The following is a 21,365-nucleotide window of genomic DNA, read 5'->3' as shown; positions in this document are numbered from 1 at the left end:
TTCCTACCTATGATTACGTCACACGAGTCATTTACTGATGATCACAATGCACAATTACAAGTTTCAATCCCCACGCATCCGTGGGCCAACAGACTTCGACAGGAGAGATAAAAGAGGATTCGAGAGGAGGAGTAAAATAAGAAAAGAGAGCCTCAATAGCTCAACCGGTAAAGGAGTGGACTGAAAACCGCAAGGTCGACGGTTCAAACCCCGCCCGTTGCACTATTGTCGTACCTACTCCTAGCACAAGCCTGACGCTTAGTTGGAGAGGAAAGGGGAATATTAGTCATTTAATATGGCTAATATTCTTTATAAAATAAAAAAAAAGTACAAAACTAAAATCCGACTAGGTAGTTAGGTACTCTAAATAAAAGCTTGTCGCTTGGTATATTTTGACATTGTACTGTATTTATAATAACCTGTTTAGGCGCCCCTTGCGTAGAATATACATAAATACAAGCAAATACAAGTTCAAAGTTTTCATAAAACGTAAACTAATTGAAAAATCCTATTACAATGTAAAGGATTATTTAAATGATAAGCAAGCTTGGGAATGAGTTGCTTAGCGACTTTGTGATAGTTCTAATAAGTTTCAATAATTTTGTAAAGTGGTGATAATAAAAAGAATACCCGGCTGAGTTTGTTGTGGGCGCTTCTCAGACCTGGGCGCGTTTGGAACCCTCGTAGCTTTAGTTTTAAGTTTGCGTTATAATTATCACCACTATATCTTACAAATCTAACACTATACCCAGACAATCAATAAGAGTAATTTATTACCTATTTTGAATAAATCATTTGACTTTGACTTTGAAATACACTTGCATAGACTGCTTAAATCACAACCCTTCCTTTTGGCTTTGACTTAGTCGAATAAAAAGGACTGATAATTTATTGAGAGAGAAATGAAAATAAAATATTTTCGGGAACGCTGGACGGACGGTTTGCGGTATCTAGCTACTCTATGTCTGTGAAGGGACCTCTTTACAAGTTGAAGTACCTATAACCTTCGTAACCTGAATTGTAAGACGTAAAAAACTTTCGCTACACACTTAGGGATCAAACAGGGATATTTGGATTTAGGTGGAGGGTAACGATCCCAAGCTGTAAAGGATAGGTACATAAATGAAAAAGGTCAAGTGTGTAATAGAGCTCTCATAGAGTAGGGTCCTGTAGCTATGCTAGTTGCTAAAAACTTCGGTGGTCCTTATTTCTTAAATGGTAGACGTTTTATTCTAATTTTTATTTCAGTATTATTCAGTACTACCCGTGCGCGATAAGTTAATGAGACTCGCCTGGAATGCAACCCTCCGCCCGCTTCCCCTGTAACTTCCCCTCAAGCTCCCGTGTTGTACTGTAGACAACGCCATTTTTTTAACATCTTAGTCTCGTACTTGCTTACGTCACGCAACAACGACGCGCTCCGATTTTATAATCTTTTCGTTAATAGTTATTAGAGTTACTGCTTGTTATTTTGTGTGTTAAGTTTATTGTTATAATGAAGGGTAAAACTTTACATAGAGAGAGAAATCTCGTGTTACAAGTGTTGGACTTTTTGAAAACAAAAAACGTAACGTCGCGGGTGGAAACTTGTTGTAATATTTTTTTGTCTACAGTACAACCACGCGTCTGTGGCGTCACCGCCCCCAGGTCTCAACTTATTGCGCACGGGTAGTAGGTAGCTTATTCCCGTGACTTTATCCGCGTGGATTACACAAATTTCAAACCCCTATTTTACCCCCTGAGGGGTTGAATTTTCAAAAATCCTTTCTTAGCGGATGTCTACGTCATAATAATTATATCTACATGCCAAATTTCAGCCCGATCCGTCCAGTAGTTTAAGCTGTGCGTTGATAAATCAGTCAATCAGTTAGTCAGTCACCTTTTCGTTTTATATTATTTAGACTAGCTTATGCGTGTGTGGACTACACAAATTTCAAACCCCTATTTCACTGAATTTTCGAAAATCCTTTCTTAGCGGATGCCTACGTCATAGTAGCTATCTGCATGCCAAATTTCAGCCTGATCCATCCAGTAGTTTGAGCTGTGCGTTGATAGATCAATCAGTCAGTTAGTCAGTCAGTCAGTCACCTTTTCCTTTTATATATTTAGATGAATGGAGGTTGAGACCCTCAGGCATAAGAAATCCGACAACGAGACGAGAGTCAAGATCCGTTTTCTAGAGAATCAAAGTAAAAACGGAAAAGTCATTACAAAAGTAAAGTTCATTAAGTACCTACACTTCAAAGTTTCAAGTTTCTCGAAACAGTACGCTTAGTACGAGATTTTATGTCTCACCAACGTTAATAGTATTCGAGTGTCGAAAACCTTCCGGATTATAGTAAACTGGATCATCACTGCCTTGTTTTAAAGCTCAAGTTTGTCTACACATCTACAGCCAGCGCTCCAAGCGGAAACGCTGCGAAATTAAAAACAGTGGCATTGAACCCGTTGCGCGGTGAAACAAGACGGAGACATTTCAAACCACCAGGGCCCAAAGCCAAGGATGGCAGGCCCTAGCCGGTAAGGCTTAAAGAAAAACACCTGGGCACAGAGATGCCCAGCGACGCGGCCGGGTAAGAAGGCAAAGCCTCGACGCCCGTACCCCCGTCTGGCCGTTCCGGCCAAACGGAGATGACCCTGACATCATCACATCAATTTTTGACTTCAATTCAAGGCACTTTAGGTTCATTTTACTTTGACTCTCGAATTCTAGCAACGTTTGGTGAGACATAAAATCTTATACTAAGGGTACAGTTTCTTTGCTTTTATTTATTTAAATAAAGTCATCTAAATACACTTTGAGGCGGCTGGCAGACTGAGCCGGCATTCGGAAAGATTATACCGTTTCTTATTAGATTTCATTTTAAATACTTTTTGTACATTTCGAATTTATAAGCAGCACAATTTTTGAGTCCGTTTTTCTAGTGTTTCAATTTTTACATGGACAGTCCAAGTATTGACAACAATGTGTTACAGTGCGACAAGGCACTTGAATGACATTGACAGGGGGCGCTGTTGGAGAACCAAGGATGAACCATGGCTTAGAATATTCCCGTAGATAGAATAATAGGTAGATTTAAGTACTGTGTAACCGCGTATGAGATAGCGATAGCAGGACGTAACAATGAATAACACGACAATTATTACCATTGTTTAGTAGTCAATATTTATATTAACCGATCAACAATATTTGTATTAAACATTTTTTATGTGAAAACAAGTAAATAACTCATGAGAAATACAATTACGCCACGAATTTTCAAAGTTTGTTTCGCAACTAAAGTTGCATGCCTTGTATGCAAGTTGTATGTATTCTTGAAAAAAACCAGTTACACGATGAGGGACAAAAAATAGGTTAGCTGCGTCTCTGTTTATCACATTAGTAACTTTATCTGTGCTCTCTTTTTAGTGTGAATGAGAAAGCAAACGTTACTGTATCTACCTTTATTAGTTTATCTACGAATATTCCTAAGGAATATTCAAACAAGAACAAAGGTGACACTTGACGGCACCGTTCGTTCCAATTTTCGCCACGCGCCAAGATATAGCCTTGTCTATAGCACTACAACACTTTTATGTTAATGCAAGTTAATGACAGACTGCGCCATCTACATGTGATTTAGTAAATTTTTTTCTTGAACACATTTTAATTTAAATTTTTTTCTGTGATTTAGGTAACCACAAATTCACGGTTTGCGGATTTTTTTATTTGTGCTATATAACCTAGAAAATTTATGAATCTAGGTCAACGGCAAAAGGACAGACAGCCGGACAGACAGACAGACAACAAAGTGATCGTATAAGGATTCCTTTTTCCTTTTGAGGTACTAAATGTCACTGACTGGTAAGCATCTCCTGGCTGGGCAGAGTTGGTTAGTTAATTAACTTTATTTAATAATAAATGAGGCAAGCCTAGTCAGGTGATGACTAACAAGTCAGGCCTAGTCCTAGTCCTAGACCTAGACCTAGGTCTACGTACCTAATAACATAATTTTTATTATTTGTTCTTTATCTGTATTATTAATATTTTTCTGTGTTCCTTATTAATTTATGTCAACACTCAGCAATACAGCAAAGGCAATAAAATTTTTGATTTGATTTTATTTGATTTGAAAAAGTATTTTGATCATAAGTGTAATACAGCGTTTTGTTCTTCTGCTCCTCGTTATTCAGCTCTCTCAGACGTAAAATCTAATAACATTCTCATTTTGTACATAATATATTATTTGCAGCTCAGAATAAATACCTTTAGAAGTAGCCCTATTGTGACACTTACTGTTAGAGCGAGATAGCTAAATGCGTTTAAGCTCTTATTAGAACGTGACAAAATGATTATGTTTTGTCCTTATCACCGTGGCCACTTTTTTTTGTTTCCCAAAATATATTTGTACGTGAGATTTTGGCAAACAATGTGAAGTGAGGTTATGTTGACTCAAGTATTGTAAATAAATAATTGATTCGTTTTGTTATTTTTTGTTTTTGAAGTTATTTTGCAATGGTAGGTTGCAGTATACTAGGCTACAATAGCCGAAGCGAACGTAAAATAGACGGAATAACATTTCACAAGTAAGTACCTCTGCTTGAGCGAGAGGGACTGAGGGGGCCACGCTAGTTGCATATCTGGTATATCTGTGATTTGCAGGCTATGAGAAGCAGGCTAGTTGAATAAACAGAAAATGTCGGAATAAAGAAATTGCTGAAACAAAATGGCAGAAAAGAAATCGAAGAAAAAACGTCGTTCAAGTTACAGAAGCTTCGTTAATTTTTAACAACCTTTTGGTGGATGGTTCAATTTATAGGTTGGCAGTTTCTCTTTTTTAACCGACTGCCAAAAAGGAGGTGGTTCTCAATTCGGCCCGTTTCTTTTTAGGGTTCCGTAGTCATCTAGTTAGTTCAATATAACTTGCATTATTGGTAAAGGAAAGCACCGTGAGGAAACCTACATGCCTGAGAGGTCTCCATAATGTTCTCAAATGTGTGTGAAGTCTGCTAATCCGAATTGGCCGTCCGCATGGGCTTAGGTTTTTGAAATTGCCGTAGGAACTCTTTGATTTTCCGGGATAAAAATCAAAATCCGGTTAACTGTAGGGCCGTGAAAAGCTAGCAAACAGGCAGACAGACAGACACATTTTCGCCTTAATAATATTAGTATGGATATGGATAAAAGATTAGCGACCACCAATTGGGATTGCAGATAACCAACCTCGTTCCTTATCTATATTATATAAAAATACCTCTGAGCGAAATTTCAGCTGCATAGGTTTTTTTATTATATTATTTTTTTATTCAGATATAATTAAGCCCTTGACTGCAATCTCTCTTGGTGGTAAGTGACGATGCAGTCTAAGATCGAAGCGGGCTAACCTGGAAGGGGTACGGCAGTTTTTAGTAAACCCATGCCCCTTTGGTTTCTACACGGCATCGTACCGGAACGCTAAATCGCTTGGCGGCACGGCTTTGCCGGCCAATGTGATGGGCGCTCATAAGTCAGTTTCATGTTTGTATTTATAGAAAAGTCGCTATCGCTTATGACTGACACTCTACCCGGCGGTAAAAGGCAAAGAAATTAGTATAAAGTTTATGCTATGCTAAAGTCTAAACACGGTACGGACCATTCTCCCTTGTGACCTAGGGGAAGATTCGTGGTTGCTACACAGCTAGAACTTTGTATAAGTACCTTATTTGTATTCAAGATAAATGTCATCATATAGTACTTATTGTGCTTGGTAATTATTTATTATGCTTTCGGCGGTCTAAAAGTGTCCGTGAAAAATTGAATGCGTACTTTCAGTTCACAACTTGTGCTCTTAATCTCGATACATTCTAATTTTCATGGCTAAACTAAACCACAAAACTAAATGATCAGTAAACTCTCAAATGCGATTGAGCATGCGCGTGCAGCTCTTTTTTACTCGTGCGCTTAATTATTTTAGCATTTAAACTATCGTGAGTGATTTCCGTTATAAATGTAGAAGAAACCCTGTGGAAAAGGACACTGGATGGGTTTGAAACTAGTCAGGCTAACGTCGACTAAATACGTTTTTTCTACTTTTATAACGCATAATTATTGTTAATAATGATAATGACATCATTTAAAACGCTATCGCTTATGACTGACACCCTGCCCGGCGGCAAAAAGCGAAGAAAGTACGTTGTGTAATCTTCAATTATAGTACAAGAAAGTTGGTTGTCTAAAAGTGTCCGTAAAAAAGCCTAATTCACAATTGCGCACTCGTTTTCGTTAGTCCACCATTTTTTAATTAGCATTCCAAGTGCCATGGTATCAGATCGTCAAAAAATCTAATCGATTGAGCATTAGTACAGATAGAAATTTTCTGAGGTACTTAATTATTACTAACGTTAATAATTACATGAAATAAACGCTTTAAACGCTTCCGCTTATGACTGACACCCCACCGGGCGGTAAAAGGCGAAGAAAGTATGAAGTTTATGCAGCGATAAACGCGGTTTAATGTACTATGCTCGTACCCTTGTCCCTTGCGGCCAGGGGGAGTCGCGGTTGATACATAGCTAGAACGTTGTATGGCATAATGTAGGTCGTAAGTACATAATATAATTTAGGCGAACTCCCTGACGCAGTGGTAATCACTGTGATTTTATAAGTGGGAGATCCCGGGTTCGATTCCCGGCAGAGGCAATTTGGAAATTTATTTCTAAATCGTCTCGTGGGAGGCTACGGCCGTGGTTAGTTACCACCCTACTGGCAAAGCCGTGCCGCCAAACGAAAAATCGATTGGCGTTCCAGTACGATGCTGTGTAGAAACCGATCTTCTGGGTTTAATAAAAACTGCCATACCCCTTCTAAGTTTAGCCGCTTCCATCTTAGACTGCATCATCACTTACCACTAGGTGAAATTGCAGTGTAATGGAATAAAAAAACCGACCAAGTGCGAGTCAGACTCGCACACCGAGGGTTCCGTAGGTACTACAGACTTACTTTTTCAACATTTCGCACGATAAATCAAAAACTGGTATGCATAAAAATAAATAAAAATCTGTTTTAGAATGTACAGGTAAAGCCCTTTTATATGATACCCCACTCGGTATAGTTATCTTACTTTGAAAATTGAAAACACTAAACTTATTCAAGAACACTTTTTTTTTCTTGTGCTGTGCTGTAAGATATACCTATACCTACCAAATTTCATGATTCTAGGTCAACGGGAAGTACCCTATAGGTTTTCTTGACAGACACGACGGACAGACAGACAGACAGACAACAAAGTGATCCTTTAAGGGTTTCTTTTTTTCCCTTTTGAGGTACGGAACACTAAAAAGAGTACGAAACTAAAAAAACATTGTATCATCTCGACTCCGGAGTCAAGCATCTTCGCACTTCACAGTGTCTCTTGGAGCTCTGCCTTTTGTATTCCGACCCTTGACCAAGAGAGAGCCTCTCTACTTGAGATGTTGGACTTGGCGTTAATAAGGCCAATAACCACTACAGCTAGTTTCAGATCCCTGTATTTCAGTCGGGAATAACACTATCAACCTACTTATATTATAATGTACAAATGGGAGCCCCCTTAAATACTTATTTTATTCTATTTTTTATTATTTGTAGTTATAGCGGCAACAGAAATACAGCATCTGTGAAAATTTCAACTGTCTAACTATATTATGGTTCATTATAATTAGTGAGGACGGACGGACAGCGGAGAGATTAGAAGGCGGACGGCCTAACCACTAGGCTTTATCACAGCTTTTTTTCTTCTCCACAGAATCTTTTATAAAAGATTCATATTATTATGGGTGTAGAAAAGATAAAGTCTTGTATGCAACTGTTGATAATTAGGTATTAAAACACTATAGTGTGATACTATTAATTATCACAACCAGCTTCGCCTCGTGTGAAACCCTCATTCGTGGCAACAGCAACATAAATAAATATTAGTTCCGAGTTTCCAAGTCCGCTCACATGACGCTTCTGCTGCTATCAAAATCAAGTTGCTTCAAAACCAGGTTGGCAATCGACAGTCCACCGTACTTGTATGAGTAGAGGTCAGTGGTTGAAACGGAATAACATCAGAATAAAATGTACTAAAAATCCTTGATTTTATTCAGATATACAGATTTTAGTCACATCGATAAAAAAATCCAAGTAAAAAATGTGCAAAATATTCATCCCAAGTTTCCGCATCAAAAAGATAGCAAAACTTTTAATATTTGCCACAACAAAAAATGAAACATAAATGGGAACAAATTCAGGTCTTTTTTTGTGTTCCGAAATTTGCATCTGCCGCTTTGTTTTATTTCAACCTTTAGCTTTAATACGGCGGCTCAACCCGCCCGGGAGCACCAAAAAATATTTATAATTGTCTGGAGGGCAAACCGCACGCTTGTAAAGCGTGATATTCTGCAAAAAATTTGTAGGTATCTTCCACGACCTACATTTTGTTGTATTTTGTTACTAGAGGATGCCCAACATCGATATAAATGAAAAGATATGGCGAATATTAGTCAGCATGATAAATTAAAAAAAATTAAAAAAAAACACTCCCACCCAGATGGCTAATCAGCCCCCCGATTGTCTCAAAGTTATTCCATTGATCGTATTCTTATTCGATGGTATTCGTCGTGACAGCGTCAAAGTAAAGTAATCCTTGATTATATTGATTTAATGTCACAAATTCAGCACAACAGATTTTAATATGGAACGTTATGGAGCGTGACGTAGATACGTAAACGTATAAGAATGCATATACGAAATTGAGCTCTTATACAATGAATGTATGGTTTATTTTACTTTGACGCTAATGTCATCGTATACGATAACGATCAATGGAATAACTTTAAACATGTCACATGTGCGTATTAATTATTATCACCACTATAACATCTTACAAATAAAAATGTTGACAATCAGGAAACGTAAAATTTTACCTATTCTGAATAAATAATTTGAGTTTTTGACAATCGCAGGGCTGATCAGCCGCCGTGGCCGAAATTCGGTCGGAAGGGCATTATAGAACGACCGCTTCAGTCTACGATTTCAACAATAAAACTGTGACCTTGCCTCTCTACCGCTAAGATATTGAGACAATTTCATATAAAAAAGAAAAATACCGTACTTTTATATTATGAATGCGAAAGCGTTTCTATGTTTCTCTGTCTTAAGGGGCTATTCTGACTGTCTGGATTTGGACTGAAAAATAAGACGAGTAACGTAAACATTAGGGTGTATTTACCCTGGGCGTAGCTGAGCGGAGATGTGTGTTTCGACACGGTATTGACCAACCAAATTATTGAGAGACTAGCTTATGCTCGCGACTTCGTCCGCGTGGACTGCGCAAAATTCAAACACTTATTTCACCCCCTTAGGGGTTAAATTTTAAAAGATCTGGTCTGGTGGGAGGCTTCGGCCGTGGCTAGTTACCACCCTACCGGCAAAGCCGTACCGCCAAGCGATTTAGCGTTCCGGTACGATGCCGTGTAGAAACCAAAGTGGTATGTTGGTGTTTAATAAAAACTGCTATACCCCTTCCAGGTTAGCCCGCTATCATCTTAGACTGCATCATCACCATCAGGTGAGATTGCAGTCAAGGGCTAACTTGTATCTGAAAAAAAAATCCTTTCTTAGCAGATGCCTACGTCATAATAGCTATCGTACGCCAAATATCAGCTCGATCCGTCCAGTAGTTTGAGCTGTGCGTTGATAGATCAGTCAGTCAATCAGTTGCAAATCAGTTGCACCGCGCGTTGCGACGTGATTGAAGGAGAAACCAAGAAACCAACAAAAAACCACACTTTCGCATTTATAAGGGTACTGATAAGGGCACTGATATTATGCATTAGCCTCCAAAGGGAAACCACGTTGGTCCCACGCATTGGACAAAACAACCCTTTACAAAACAAGTGCCATAATTAAAACACCCGTTCAACGCTCAACAAAGCGTAGCGTACTGAATTCATATTCAAAATTTGTTTCATTGCGTTATGACCATAGAGATGTAGCGGGCAGATAAATTATTAAAAATCGGGTAATAAGTTTGGTTTTATTAGGAAAAGCAACGCCATGTTGAAATGTAATAATTTTAAACTTGTCCTTATTCTACGGCCTACCTATGTTTACGTAGTATCCATTCTGGGTGTCTGGTGCACTTCGACCGTCCGCTGTGCCAGATCCATCTTTCCACGCACATGCAAACTGTGGAACCAACTCCCATCGGCGGTGTTCCCACTAGATTACAACATGGGGTTATTCAAGGGGCGGACCAACAAATTCCTAAAAGGCCGGCAACGCATCGGCGGTTCCTCTGGTGCTGCAAATGTTCATGGGCGGCGGTAATCACTTAACATCAGGTGACCCGCCTGCTCGTTTGCTCGCTATATCTTTTAAAAAAAAAACTACGTAATTATTATATTTTTGTTGGTTTTCTTTAAAAATAAAACATTGAAATTTCAGCCCAGCGAAACCCCTGTTGCTATAATAGGTAATTAAAATAGTTTGATAGACATATTTGTTATTGCAAGCACTGGCTTGCAATAACAAATATGTGCTCTTTTGGTTGAATGCAGAAGAGGGAATAATATGAACAGCGCCAGTAAAACTGAATGTCTAACAAAAAGTGCGAGTCAGGCTCGCACACTGAGGGTTCCGTACTACAGCCGTATTTTTTCGACATTTTGCACGATAATTCAAAAACTATGTAGCATAAAAATAAATAAATAATTGTTTTAGAATGTACATGTGAAGCCCTTACGATACCCCACTTAATATAGTTATCTTACTTCTAACATTGAAAATACTAATTATTAGTCATGACCACAATTTAATTTTTTTTTGTGTGATGTAACCACAAACAAATTCACGGTTTTCAGATTTTTCTCCTTACGTCTGCTATAAGACCTACCTACCTGCCAAATTTCATGATTCTAGGTCAACGGGAAGTACCCTGTAGGTTTCTTGATAGACAGACAGACAGGCAACAAATTGATCCTATAAAGTATAAGGGTTCCGTTTTTCCTTTTGAGGTACGGAACCCTAAAAACACAACTGGTCCTCTTGTTCAACGTCGGCCAGTTTGAAGCGGTTTTACGGTAGGTACCTCTAGTGCGTGGCACCTCTCCATTTTGTTTATTCAAAATAACTTCATCCAGTTGCAAACTTCTAAATGTTGTGTTTTGAAGTAGAAACTCGCGATAAGCTCTACATACGTTGTGAGAACACAGTTTAGGTAAAATACAGTCTGCAAATTGCTATACATCGCAGCACATCATCGCTATCATCGCTGCGATGTATGGCAATTTCCGAACTGTATTTTCTTCTACTTACCATCTTTTATTCTACTACCACATTAGTTTTTAAGAATTTTGAATCTTTTTCAGTGTTCCTGAACATCAAAATAAGTATTTTAGTAGACAAAACGCGTTACAGTAGGTACCTACCCGGCCAAACGAAATGTACATCGGCCTTTACGGCATTTCGGCTTTATAGAGCGTTGTCTCTGTCACTCGTACCTATATGACGTTTTGTCGGTCTCAACGACAGACACAGTGCTCTACAAATCTGCTATCTCCTTCTTAAGGTCGATGTGCATTACTTTCGGCTGCGTACTGTACTTATCTGCCAATTAACCGTTGTCATCTCAACCGATAAACAAATCTTCCACCTATTACTCGATTGCTCTAAATTACTATAAAAAAATCCATATCCATATCTACTAGATACAGGAAAGGTTAATTGTTTTAATTATGTGCAATCAAAAAAAAAAATTGCCAGTTAGTTACTACACTACAATACACGTAACGGATGGGAACGCCACACGTCACATGTACGCTAACAAAATCTTGTAGCGCGTTGTTTGTGTCAGGCTTATTTCAGGAGGCAACCATAATTTCAGAACTGTATGATAGCTAAACTACGGTACGAGCCACATTTTGAAAGCCAGCTGCGGTAAATTGTCGGCAAATACTTAGACTACGCCTTCTCAAGCGTATATTTTTACGGTATACAATATAACATAATTATGTATTCTTGAGGCTTATACATAAATCGATGCTGCTTTGGACGATATTCCAGATTATGTGCTACAAGTACAACTATCGGAATAAAAAACGCACTTCGACTGAGGTCACACGATGGGTTTCCGGTGCGTTGCGGCGCCGCACCGCTCTGGCAAAAACTATGGCGTTTTCAAAATCACATCATCACAAATGTCGCAAAAAAATGGCCCTCTAAAGAAGCTCCTATGTTGACTATAACTCCAGTGTTAAACCCTCATATTTCGCAGTTGGTTATTCGTCTGTGCCAGACAGATCGTTGTCAGAGGATTACATTAAATTTATCGCTAGGGTTATTACGTCTGTAACGTGTCTGTATGTAACAGCAATTCATCAATGTCCTATTATACAAATCCATGAAATTCAAGATACGGAAAATATACCATCAGCTCGAAACTACCAGTCTAATGTTGACGTCACTAAAATGGCGGCCACGCGCCATAGCAATTTACGGGACTTAAAAAGGAAAGGGGAAAAAACTGCTGGATCTTGTACTGTTGGGTTTCACGTTCCATTTAAAAACTCCACTTTTAGGTAATCAAAAATTCCGTTTCTATTTGTGTGAGAGATAGAATCTTACAGTAAACCTTGCGTTGCGGAATTCGGCTAGCTTAATGCAGATAGCGTTTTGCATAAAGGCGGGCTATAGATGGGTATGCATCAAAGGAATTGGTACTTATAATCATAATAAGTGAAGTGGCAATGGGCAGGGCATATAGTTCGTACAACCGATAGACGTTGGGGTCCCAAGGTCCTGGAATGACGACCTCGCACCGGAAGACGCAGCGTTGGAAGAACAGCATCCACGTCTGCGTGGATTTAGGCTTTTTAAAATCTCGTGGGAACTCTTTGGTTGTCCGGGATAAAAAGTCCTATGTCCTTCCCCAGTATGCAAGCTACCTCTGTACGAAATTTCGTCAAAATCGGTAGAACTGTACCCGTAGTACAAGATTTTACGTCTCACCAAACCAAACCAAATTCGAGAGTCGAAATACTTCCGCGTTACAGTAAACTGGATCTTAAGTGCCTTGTTTTAAAGCTCAAGTTTGTCTACACTTCTACAGCCAGCGCTCCAAGCGGAAACATTGCGAAGTTAAAATCAGTGGCATTGAATATTTGACTTCAATTCAAGGCTGTTTAGGTCCATTTTACTGTAACGCGGAAGTATTTCGACTCTCGAATTTGGTTTGGTTTGGTGAGACGTAAAATCTTGCACTACGGGTACGGATGGGCCGTGAAAAGCTAGCAGACAGACATACAGACAGACACGCTTTCTCATTTATAATATTAGTATGGAGCATGTATGGAGTATGTATTTTCACATTATGATAGAGCCGTGATAACCCAGTGGTTTAGACATTCGCCTCACTATTCAATGGGTCAGGAGTTCGATCACTGGCACGCATCTGTAACTTTTCGGAGTTATGTTTGTTTTAAGTAATTAAATATCACTGATGGTGAAGGAAAACATAGTGAGGAAACCTGCGTGCCTGAGAATTTCCCATAATGTTTCAAATGTGTGCAGTCTGCCAATTCGCACTTAGCCAGCATGGTAGATATGGCTAAAAACCTTCTGATTCTTAGAGACCCGTGCTTTGTAGTGAGCTTGTGATGGGTTAATCATGATGATGATGATGATGACATTGTAATAAAAATTTATAGTTTCATAATTACTTTGCTGTGATGTTGACACTCTAGGGTTGTGTCATATTAGTCAAAAGTATCGATATTGTAATATCACTAGCGACCCGCCCCGGCTTCGTCTGGGAAAGGAACTATGGAAATAGTTTAAATTGAAATATCGGTTCGTAATCACACACGTTTATTTTCTCGTAAAAACACTAGTTTTGTTTCACGTATTATTTAGCTAATAAGTATTTCGTATCACATCTCGTTTAAACTCATTGTATTTATAACTATTTCACGTACATATCGCTTTAAACCCTAATAATCTCTTATATGAATTTGGAAAACATGTTACTTAGGTGATCTTCGCAAAAAGATAAATTAGATACATTTTGTCGTGTAATTTTAACTATTCATACATATGGTCGCTAACTATCGGTCCCTGGTCTTGAACCAGAGTAACAGATTTAGCTCAACGGGTTGTAAAGCTGAAGTGGCAAAGGGCAGGGCACATAGTTCTAAAAACCGACGTGGGGGTCCCAAGGTGCTAGAATGGTGACTACGCACCGGAAAACGCAGCACTAGAAGACCCCCCATTAGGTGGATAGGTGGCAAACGAATCGCAGGGAGCTGCTGGATTCAGGTGGTGAAAACCGTGGCGTATGGAAGTCCCTACAAGACCTATTATTATGTTCAGCAGTGGACGTCTATCGGTTGATAATTATGATGATGATGATGATGATGATGATAACACCACATAAGACCTCTATGGGGATGATTTTTCCCACTCAAATCTAATTTTAGCGTACCAAATTCTAAAACCTCTTTCGTCGTCTCTACACTGAGGCCAATTCCGTTGTACACAATCTCTAAACTAAACTAAAATGATACGACTAAATCTACTGTTATCCCTTTCATAATTTTGCCTGCAGAAAAGGATAGCACTAGATTTAGACCTGTTAATTTAGTTTAGTTTAGAGATTGTGTACAAGATAATCGGCCCCATTTGTGTATTTAGATTTAAGACCTACACAGCTCTATTACGTCACAAAGTAAGCTGTAGTTACGGAATAATAACATTTTCATAGGCCAATCTAGTCAATTGTTTACATAAACTAATGAGATTCCACGGTCTACGGGAAGATCAAGTGATATCCAAAAGGTCTTAGGAACATAAATAATGTAATATCATTTATAGAAACACAATTATTATCTCAGACTTGCTTATGCTCGCGACTTAGGGGTTGAAATTTCAAAAATCCTTTCTTAGTATCTTATATAGCGAATGACTACGTCATAATAGTATGCCTTTCAGCCTGATCCATTAGTTTGAGCTGTGCATTGATAGATTAGTCAGTCAGTCAGTCACCTTTTTCCTTTTATGTATTTAGATTACTTAAATAATAATATTTTAATAAAAAATAATTTAAAATATATATAGGTACAAAATGAACAGTCTTTTTCTTTGGTAGAGTTTATATCTTTGTACCAACTTGACTAGATTATCGTGGTCGATTAAACCTCGTTATTTAGTAGACCCTTGATGGCCCTTGAACGTTCTAAAGCTTAATTGGGAATTTTAGGTAGGTATATATAGTTTTGGAGTTACAAAAACAGGCATTTTAGAGCTGAATTTTTCGTAAGCAGTTATGTTGTTGTATCTTTTATGATTTGAAAGCTGCTGAGTTTCATGCTGGCTCTTGTCAGTAGAAGCTGCTTTCTGAACCGATGGTAGAGTTTCAGGTGAAACAGAGACAATAATTGTCCTAAATGGAATTTTGATTTTGTTTTTAAATTTTTATAAAACTCTTTAAGACACCAAGTACATAATATTTAGACTCTGAATCATCTTGATCGTTTAAGTTTAGTTCGTGAGTTAGGTACTCCTTTTAATATCGCAGTATTTTTTTATTCCAACTAGAACTAGATAGTAGATTAATTAAGTATGTGCTAACGTTCTATATTTACAATGCTTAGCTTATATCTAAAAATGTACAAATTCCACATTACCAATGCGTATTTACTTTACGCTGAATTGCGGTATACAAACAGTGCAATTATATGAATTGAAACTGAACAGAGCAAGCTCTGAATCATTAGTACAAATACGCGTTCAATAAAATATCGTAAAGCGCAAACCTTATGCCGCCAACGTTCAAAATTATTCGATTCTCCCCATCCATTACTGCTCAGAGTCGAAACATCGACATTTGACGATCACAACACTATCCCACCGTAAATTTCAAACTCCGAACACGCGATCACATGACACTGAAATAAATTTCGAACTCGAATTTTTGTTTGTTTTATTGCACGTTTTTTTTGCGATTTTCGCGCGTGAAGACACGTCCGTTCGCGACGGCGGTCCACCAGCTACTGATGCTGGGTAGGAGATGAGAACCACCCCCCACCTGTAGACAACGCACTGCAGTTACCCTTTGCGCCTTTTACGTTGGTGGAGGCACGCTTTTAAGGCAGAAACGTACTTTAAAAACGCGACGCGACTTCGTAAGACTTCCAATTTTATTAATCATTGAATTTTTAAATAAGCTTTTTCCCAATTTTTAAACTGGTTTTTACTTCGTCAAGTTCAGATCAAATTGTATTTATATTATGCAGTTCTTTGGGCCTTTTACGTTGGTTGAGGCACGCTTTTAAGGCAGAAACGTTCTTTGAAAACGCGACGCGACGTACGTCGTAAGAATTCCCATTATTCATGGAATTTTTAAAAAAGCTTTTTCCCAATTTTTTCTGCGTCAAGTAACTGCGTGCACCCCGGGTGCACCGCCCGGCCCGAATACTGCTCTTACTCTCGGACGTATCCAAAAGGGACCAGCAGCACCCAGGCACACTGGGAAGTGGGAGGTTACCTGGCTGGCACCCCAAAGTAAGATAACTATACTTACCAAGTGGGGTATCATATTATGAAAGGACTATACCTACCACAACATTCTAAAACAGATTTTTATTTATTTTTATGCATAATAGTTTTTGATTAATCGTGCAAAATGTCGACAAAAAATACGACTGTAGTACGGAACCCTATATGCATGAGTCTGACTCGCACTTGGCTGGTTTTTATATCATAATGCCGTTATAATGTGATCACCATTAACGCGTCGCGTTTCATAACGTAGCGCTGCGTTTAAAAAGTATGTTATGACCTGAAGAATTTTTCTCATTGCAAAGTTTCGCATAACTATTCGATATGTTGTAGAACTCACGACTCCACTTATTTTTATGTTTTTTTAAGTGAAGTTCAAGGTTTGTTCGATTGAACGTTTTAACTCATTTCGCTTTACATTTTTGGGGTTCCGTACCTCAAAGTAAAAAACGGAACGGGGAACCCTTATAGGATCACTTTGTTGTCTGTCTGTATGTCTGTCTGTCCGGCTGTCTGCCTACAGGGTACTTCCCGTTGACCTAGAATCATGAAATTTGGCAGGTAGAAAAATGTGAAAACCGTGAATTTGTGGTTACATCACATAAAAAAAAATTAAATTGTGGTCTTGAACTAATAATTAGTATTTCAATTTTCGAAGTAAGATTACTATACCATGTGGGGTATCATATAATAGGGCTTTACTTTTAAATTCTAAAACAGATTTCTATTTATTTTTAGGCATAATAGTTTTTGATTAATCGTGCAAAATGTCAAAAAATTCGACTGTAGTACGGATCCCTCAGTGCGCGAGTCTGAGTCGCACTTGGCTGGTTTTTATATTATAATGCAGTTATAATATTATTGTGATAACCATACGCGTCGCGTTTCATAACGTAGCGCTGCGTTTAAAAAGTATGTTATGACCTGAAGAATTTTTCTCATTGCAAAGTTTCGCATAACTATTCGATATGTTGTAGAACTCACGACTTCACTTATTTTTATGTTTTCTCTCGTCAAGTTTTTAAGTGAAGTTCAAGGTTTTTTCGATTCAACGTTTTAACTTATTTCGCTTTACATTTTTAGGGTTCCGTACCTCAAAAGGAAAAACGGAACCCTTATAGAATCACTTTGTTGTCTGTATGTCTGTATGTTTGTCTGTCCGGCTGTCTGTCTGTCAAGAAACCTACAGGGTACTTCCCGTTGACCTAGAATCATGAAATTTGGCAGGTAGGTAGGTCTTATAGCAGACATTAGTCTGAAACCGTGAATTTGTGGTTACTTCACACACAAAAATTAAATTGTTGTCATGAACTAATAATTAGTATTTTTAATTATCAAAGTAAGATAACTATATCAAGTGGGGTATCATATGAAAGGGCACCACCTGTTGATTCTAAAACAGATTTTTATCTATTTTTATGAACCATAATTTTTGATTTATCGTGCAGAATGTCGAAAAAATACGACCCTACTACGGAACCCTCGGTGCGCGAGCCTGATTTGCACTTGACCGGTTTCTTTTTTAGAGTTCCAATGTCAAAGTCAAATTACTTATTCAGAATATTGTTATTTTGTTAGATGATATAGGTTCCGTTGTCCGTCAGCCTGTCAGTCTGTCTGTCTCTTGAACTGTAATAGGTAGAAAGTGAAATTTTCAGTATGTTTATCTACTTATATTTCCGCTACAAGAACAAATAATAAAAAAATCAAAATGGCCGCAATATAAAAAAATTAAAAGCACATAATCTTGTCCGATCGATGGCACGGAACCCTTCGAGTGCGAGTCTGCCTCGCACTTGCCTGGTTTTTTTTTTCGACTTCGATTTCATGTATTCGAGCCGATCTGATAATATTAGAATGAGGTACCAAACATACCATATATATATTATATTTTACCTACATTATATCTATTGTTACCGTAATTAAAGGCCTGCTATGTTTAATTAAATTGAAGCACTTAAGTAAATTAAATACAACCAGATAAAGGGAGAGCCCGCGAGGGCCAGACCTTCGTAATTTTATAAAAGCTGAAAGGTTCTCTGCGTATTGTCCCCAACACAGGGAGGAACGATCAGCGACTATGAAGTTCATCGCGTGCTTGCGTTGGCAACGGACTGCCCTGGCACTGGTACTGGCAACGGTACTGGCAGAGCGTACTTAGTATTTACATACATATAATATATTGGTGACTTTGGGAGATAACGGCAGGGCGATTGTCTAAAACCTGCATCAATCATTATTACAATCTCAATTGTTCTGATTGGCTGAATTTGTGCCATTCTTGTTGCAACAATGCATTGTAGCCAATAGTGAGCGAGCATTAACCAATCAGAGATGATTGCGATCGTGACATTGTAGCTGTCAAACAACCGCGGTAGGGCCACAGGTAATAAAGGTGTAAAAAATCTCGTGTCCTAAATCTCCCAAAGCCACCACAATCCAAACTTCATAGAAGCTGATCGTTCCTCCCTGTGTTGGGGACAATGCGCAGAGAAACTTTCAGCATTTATAAAATAACGAAGGTCCGGCCCCCGCGGGTTCTTAGTCCAAGACGTTGCCTCGGTGACGAGCTATGACATACGACACGGATAAGAGAAAATTAAACTGTCATATTGCGTACAAGTTGCTTGATATTGCATACTTCGCTTTTACATTATTGCATAGGTAGGTACTATCATACCTACTATGTATTGTGCAATATAAAAGTTATTAATTACGAGTTTTGACGACCTCCCTGGCGCAGTGGTGAGCGCTGTGGTCTTAATAGTGGGAGGTCCCGGGTTCGATTCCTGGCAGGGGTTTGGAATTTTATAATTTCTAAATTTCTGGTCTGGTCTGGTGGGAGGCTTCGGCCGTGGCTAGTTACCACCCTACCGGCAAAGCCGTGCCGCCAAGCGATTTAGCGTTCCGGTACGATGCCGTGTAGAAACCAAAGGGGTATGGGTTTAATAAAAACTGCCATACCCCTTCCAGGTTAGCCCGCTATCATCTTAGACTGCATCATCACTTTCCACCAGGTGAGATTGCACTCAAGGGCTAACTTGTATCTGAATTTAAAAAAAAAAAAAATTACGAGTATTTTCCATTGTACCGGTACGCGACAGGTCGAGATAGCAATCGGGGTATGAGACAGGGGAAACTAGGTGTGTTGGACACTACTTACACGCAATACACAGAATCTTATGTAGTAGTATAATATATAGGTATCATCATCATCATGATCAACCCATAACATCATGTTTATGTTAGTTTGTACTCGTAGTTTAATTAGTGTAATTGGCTTTATGGCCGTTCTAATTAAATAATAAATAAATAACAATAATAATAACCGGCTCACTACAGAGCACGGGTCTCCTCTCAGAGTGCGAAGGGTTTTTGGCCATAGTCTACCACGCTGGCCATGTGCGAATTGGTAGCCTTCACACACCTTTGAGAACATCATGAAGAACTCTCAGGCATGCAGGTTTCCTCATGATGTTTTCCTTCACCGTTAAAGCAAGTGATCTTTAATTAATTAAAACGCACATAACTCCGAAAAGTTAGAGGTGCGTGCCCGGGATCGAACCCCCGACCTCCGATTAGAAGGCGGACGTCCTTACCACTAGGCTATCATAGCTTGCGTGGTATATAAATGAATAATTAACCTTTGATACCTACAGTACTCGGCTGAAAATAATGAACATCGGCCTTTAGAATGACATTTCAGTTTTGTAGAGCGTTGTCTCTGTCACTCATACCTATATAACGTTGTGTCGGTCGCAACGACAGAGACAATCCGCTACCCATATTATAAATTTCATAAAACGTAAACGTAAACTAATTGAAAAATCCTATTACAATGTAAAGGATTATTTAAATGATAAGCAAGCTTGGGAATGAGTTGCTTAACGGCTTGTGATAGTTCTAATAAGTTTCAATAATTTTGTAAAGTGGTGATAATAAAAAGAATACCCGGCTGAGTTTGTTGTGGGCTCTTCTCAGACCTGGGCGCGTTTGGAACCCTCGTAGCTTTAGTTTTAAGTTTGCGTAATAATTATCACCACTATATCTTAGAAATCCAACATCTGACCTTCAAAAAGACTTATTAATTACCTATTTTGAATAAATCATTTGACTTTGACTTTGACTTTGAAATGTGAAAGTGTGTTTGTTTGTTGGTTTGTCCTTCAATCACGTCGCAACAGAGCAACGGATCGACGTGATTTTTTGCATGGGTATAGTTTAAGACCTGGAGATTGACATAGGCTACTTTTTATCCCGGATAATCAAAGTGTTCCCACGGGATTTTTAAAAACCTAATTCGACGCGAACGAAGTCGCGGGAATCAGCTGGTTTTAAATACAAAAGTATTAACGGGTTTCACGAGTCAGTTTCCCGCGCTATCTCGTATTGTGAGACCTGGGATGGCCCCCACGAGGGTGATGTGAAAAGCTTTGTCAAAGCACCTTATAGATAAAATAAAAGGTAAAGAAAAGCTCTTGATCTTACACGGCTTTGACACACGAGTAGATATGAAACGAGGACCCCGGATGGGTTCGAAACTAGTCGGGCTTACGTCGACTAGACACGTGAGTACAGCCGGGAGCGGTGTGCAGGCTCGACCGTACCAAAGGGGAGATCTCCCACCGAGCGGTTGGTTGTGCTCGGTAGCGCCAGCTGGGCCAACGGTTGTATCTTGAAACTTCTATATATAGTCCAGACTGCCGAACACTCTGTTAGTGCGAGTACTGTCGGCGGTACATTTGTTCGGGACTACGTCATCGATTGAACAGCGCCATCTAGTTTATATATTGTGGCAACCGCCACATATTTATAATCGAAATCACTCACG

At 38.8% G+C, this 21,365-nt stretch overlaps 2 protein-coding genes across 2 annotated transcripts in view; one reads left to right on the top strand and one right to left on the bottom strand.

The window, feature by feature from the left end:
• Positions 1 to 16,007, bottom strand: part of LOC117991296 (potassium voltage-gated channel protein Shaw-like) — a 160,771-nt gene extending 144,764 nt beyond the window's left edge. The window contains exon 1 of the mRNA XM_034978864.2: positions 15,790 to 16,007. Coding sequence (XP_034834755.1) covers positions 15,790 to 15,833 — 44 coding nt within the window. The 5' untranslated portion in view covers positions 15,834 to 16,007. The remainder of the gene's footprint in view (positions 1 to 15,789) is intronic.
• The window catches only part of LOC117991406 (uncharacterized), a 311,428-nt gene that overhangs the window by 16,448 nt on the left and 273,615 nt on the right, over positions 1 to 21,365 (top strand). The gene's annotated exons all lie outside the window — the stretch shown is intronic.

The sequence above is a fragment of the Maniola hyperantus genome, chromosome 19 (assembly GCF_902806685.2).
Source record: "Maniola hyperantus chromosome 19, iAphHyp1.2, whole genome shotgun sequence".
NCBI classification, from domain to species: domain Eukaryota; kingdom Metazoa; phylum Arthropoda; class Insecta; order Lepidoptera; family Nymphalidae; genus Maniola; species Maniola hyperantus.
This window is presented reverse-complemented; position numbering and strand designations above follow the sequence as displayed.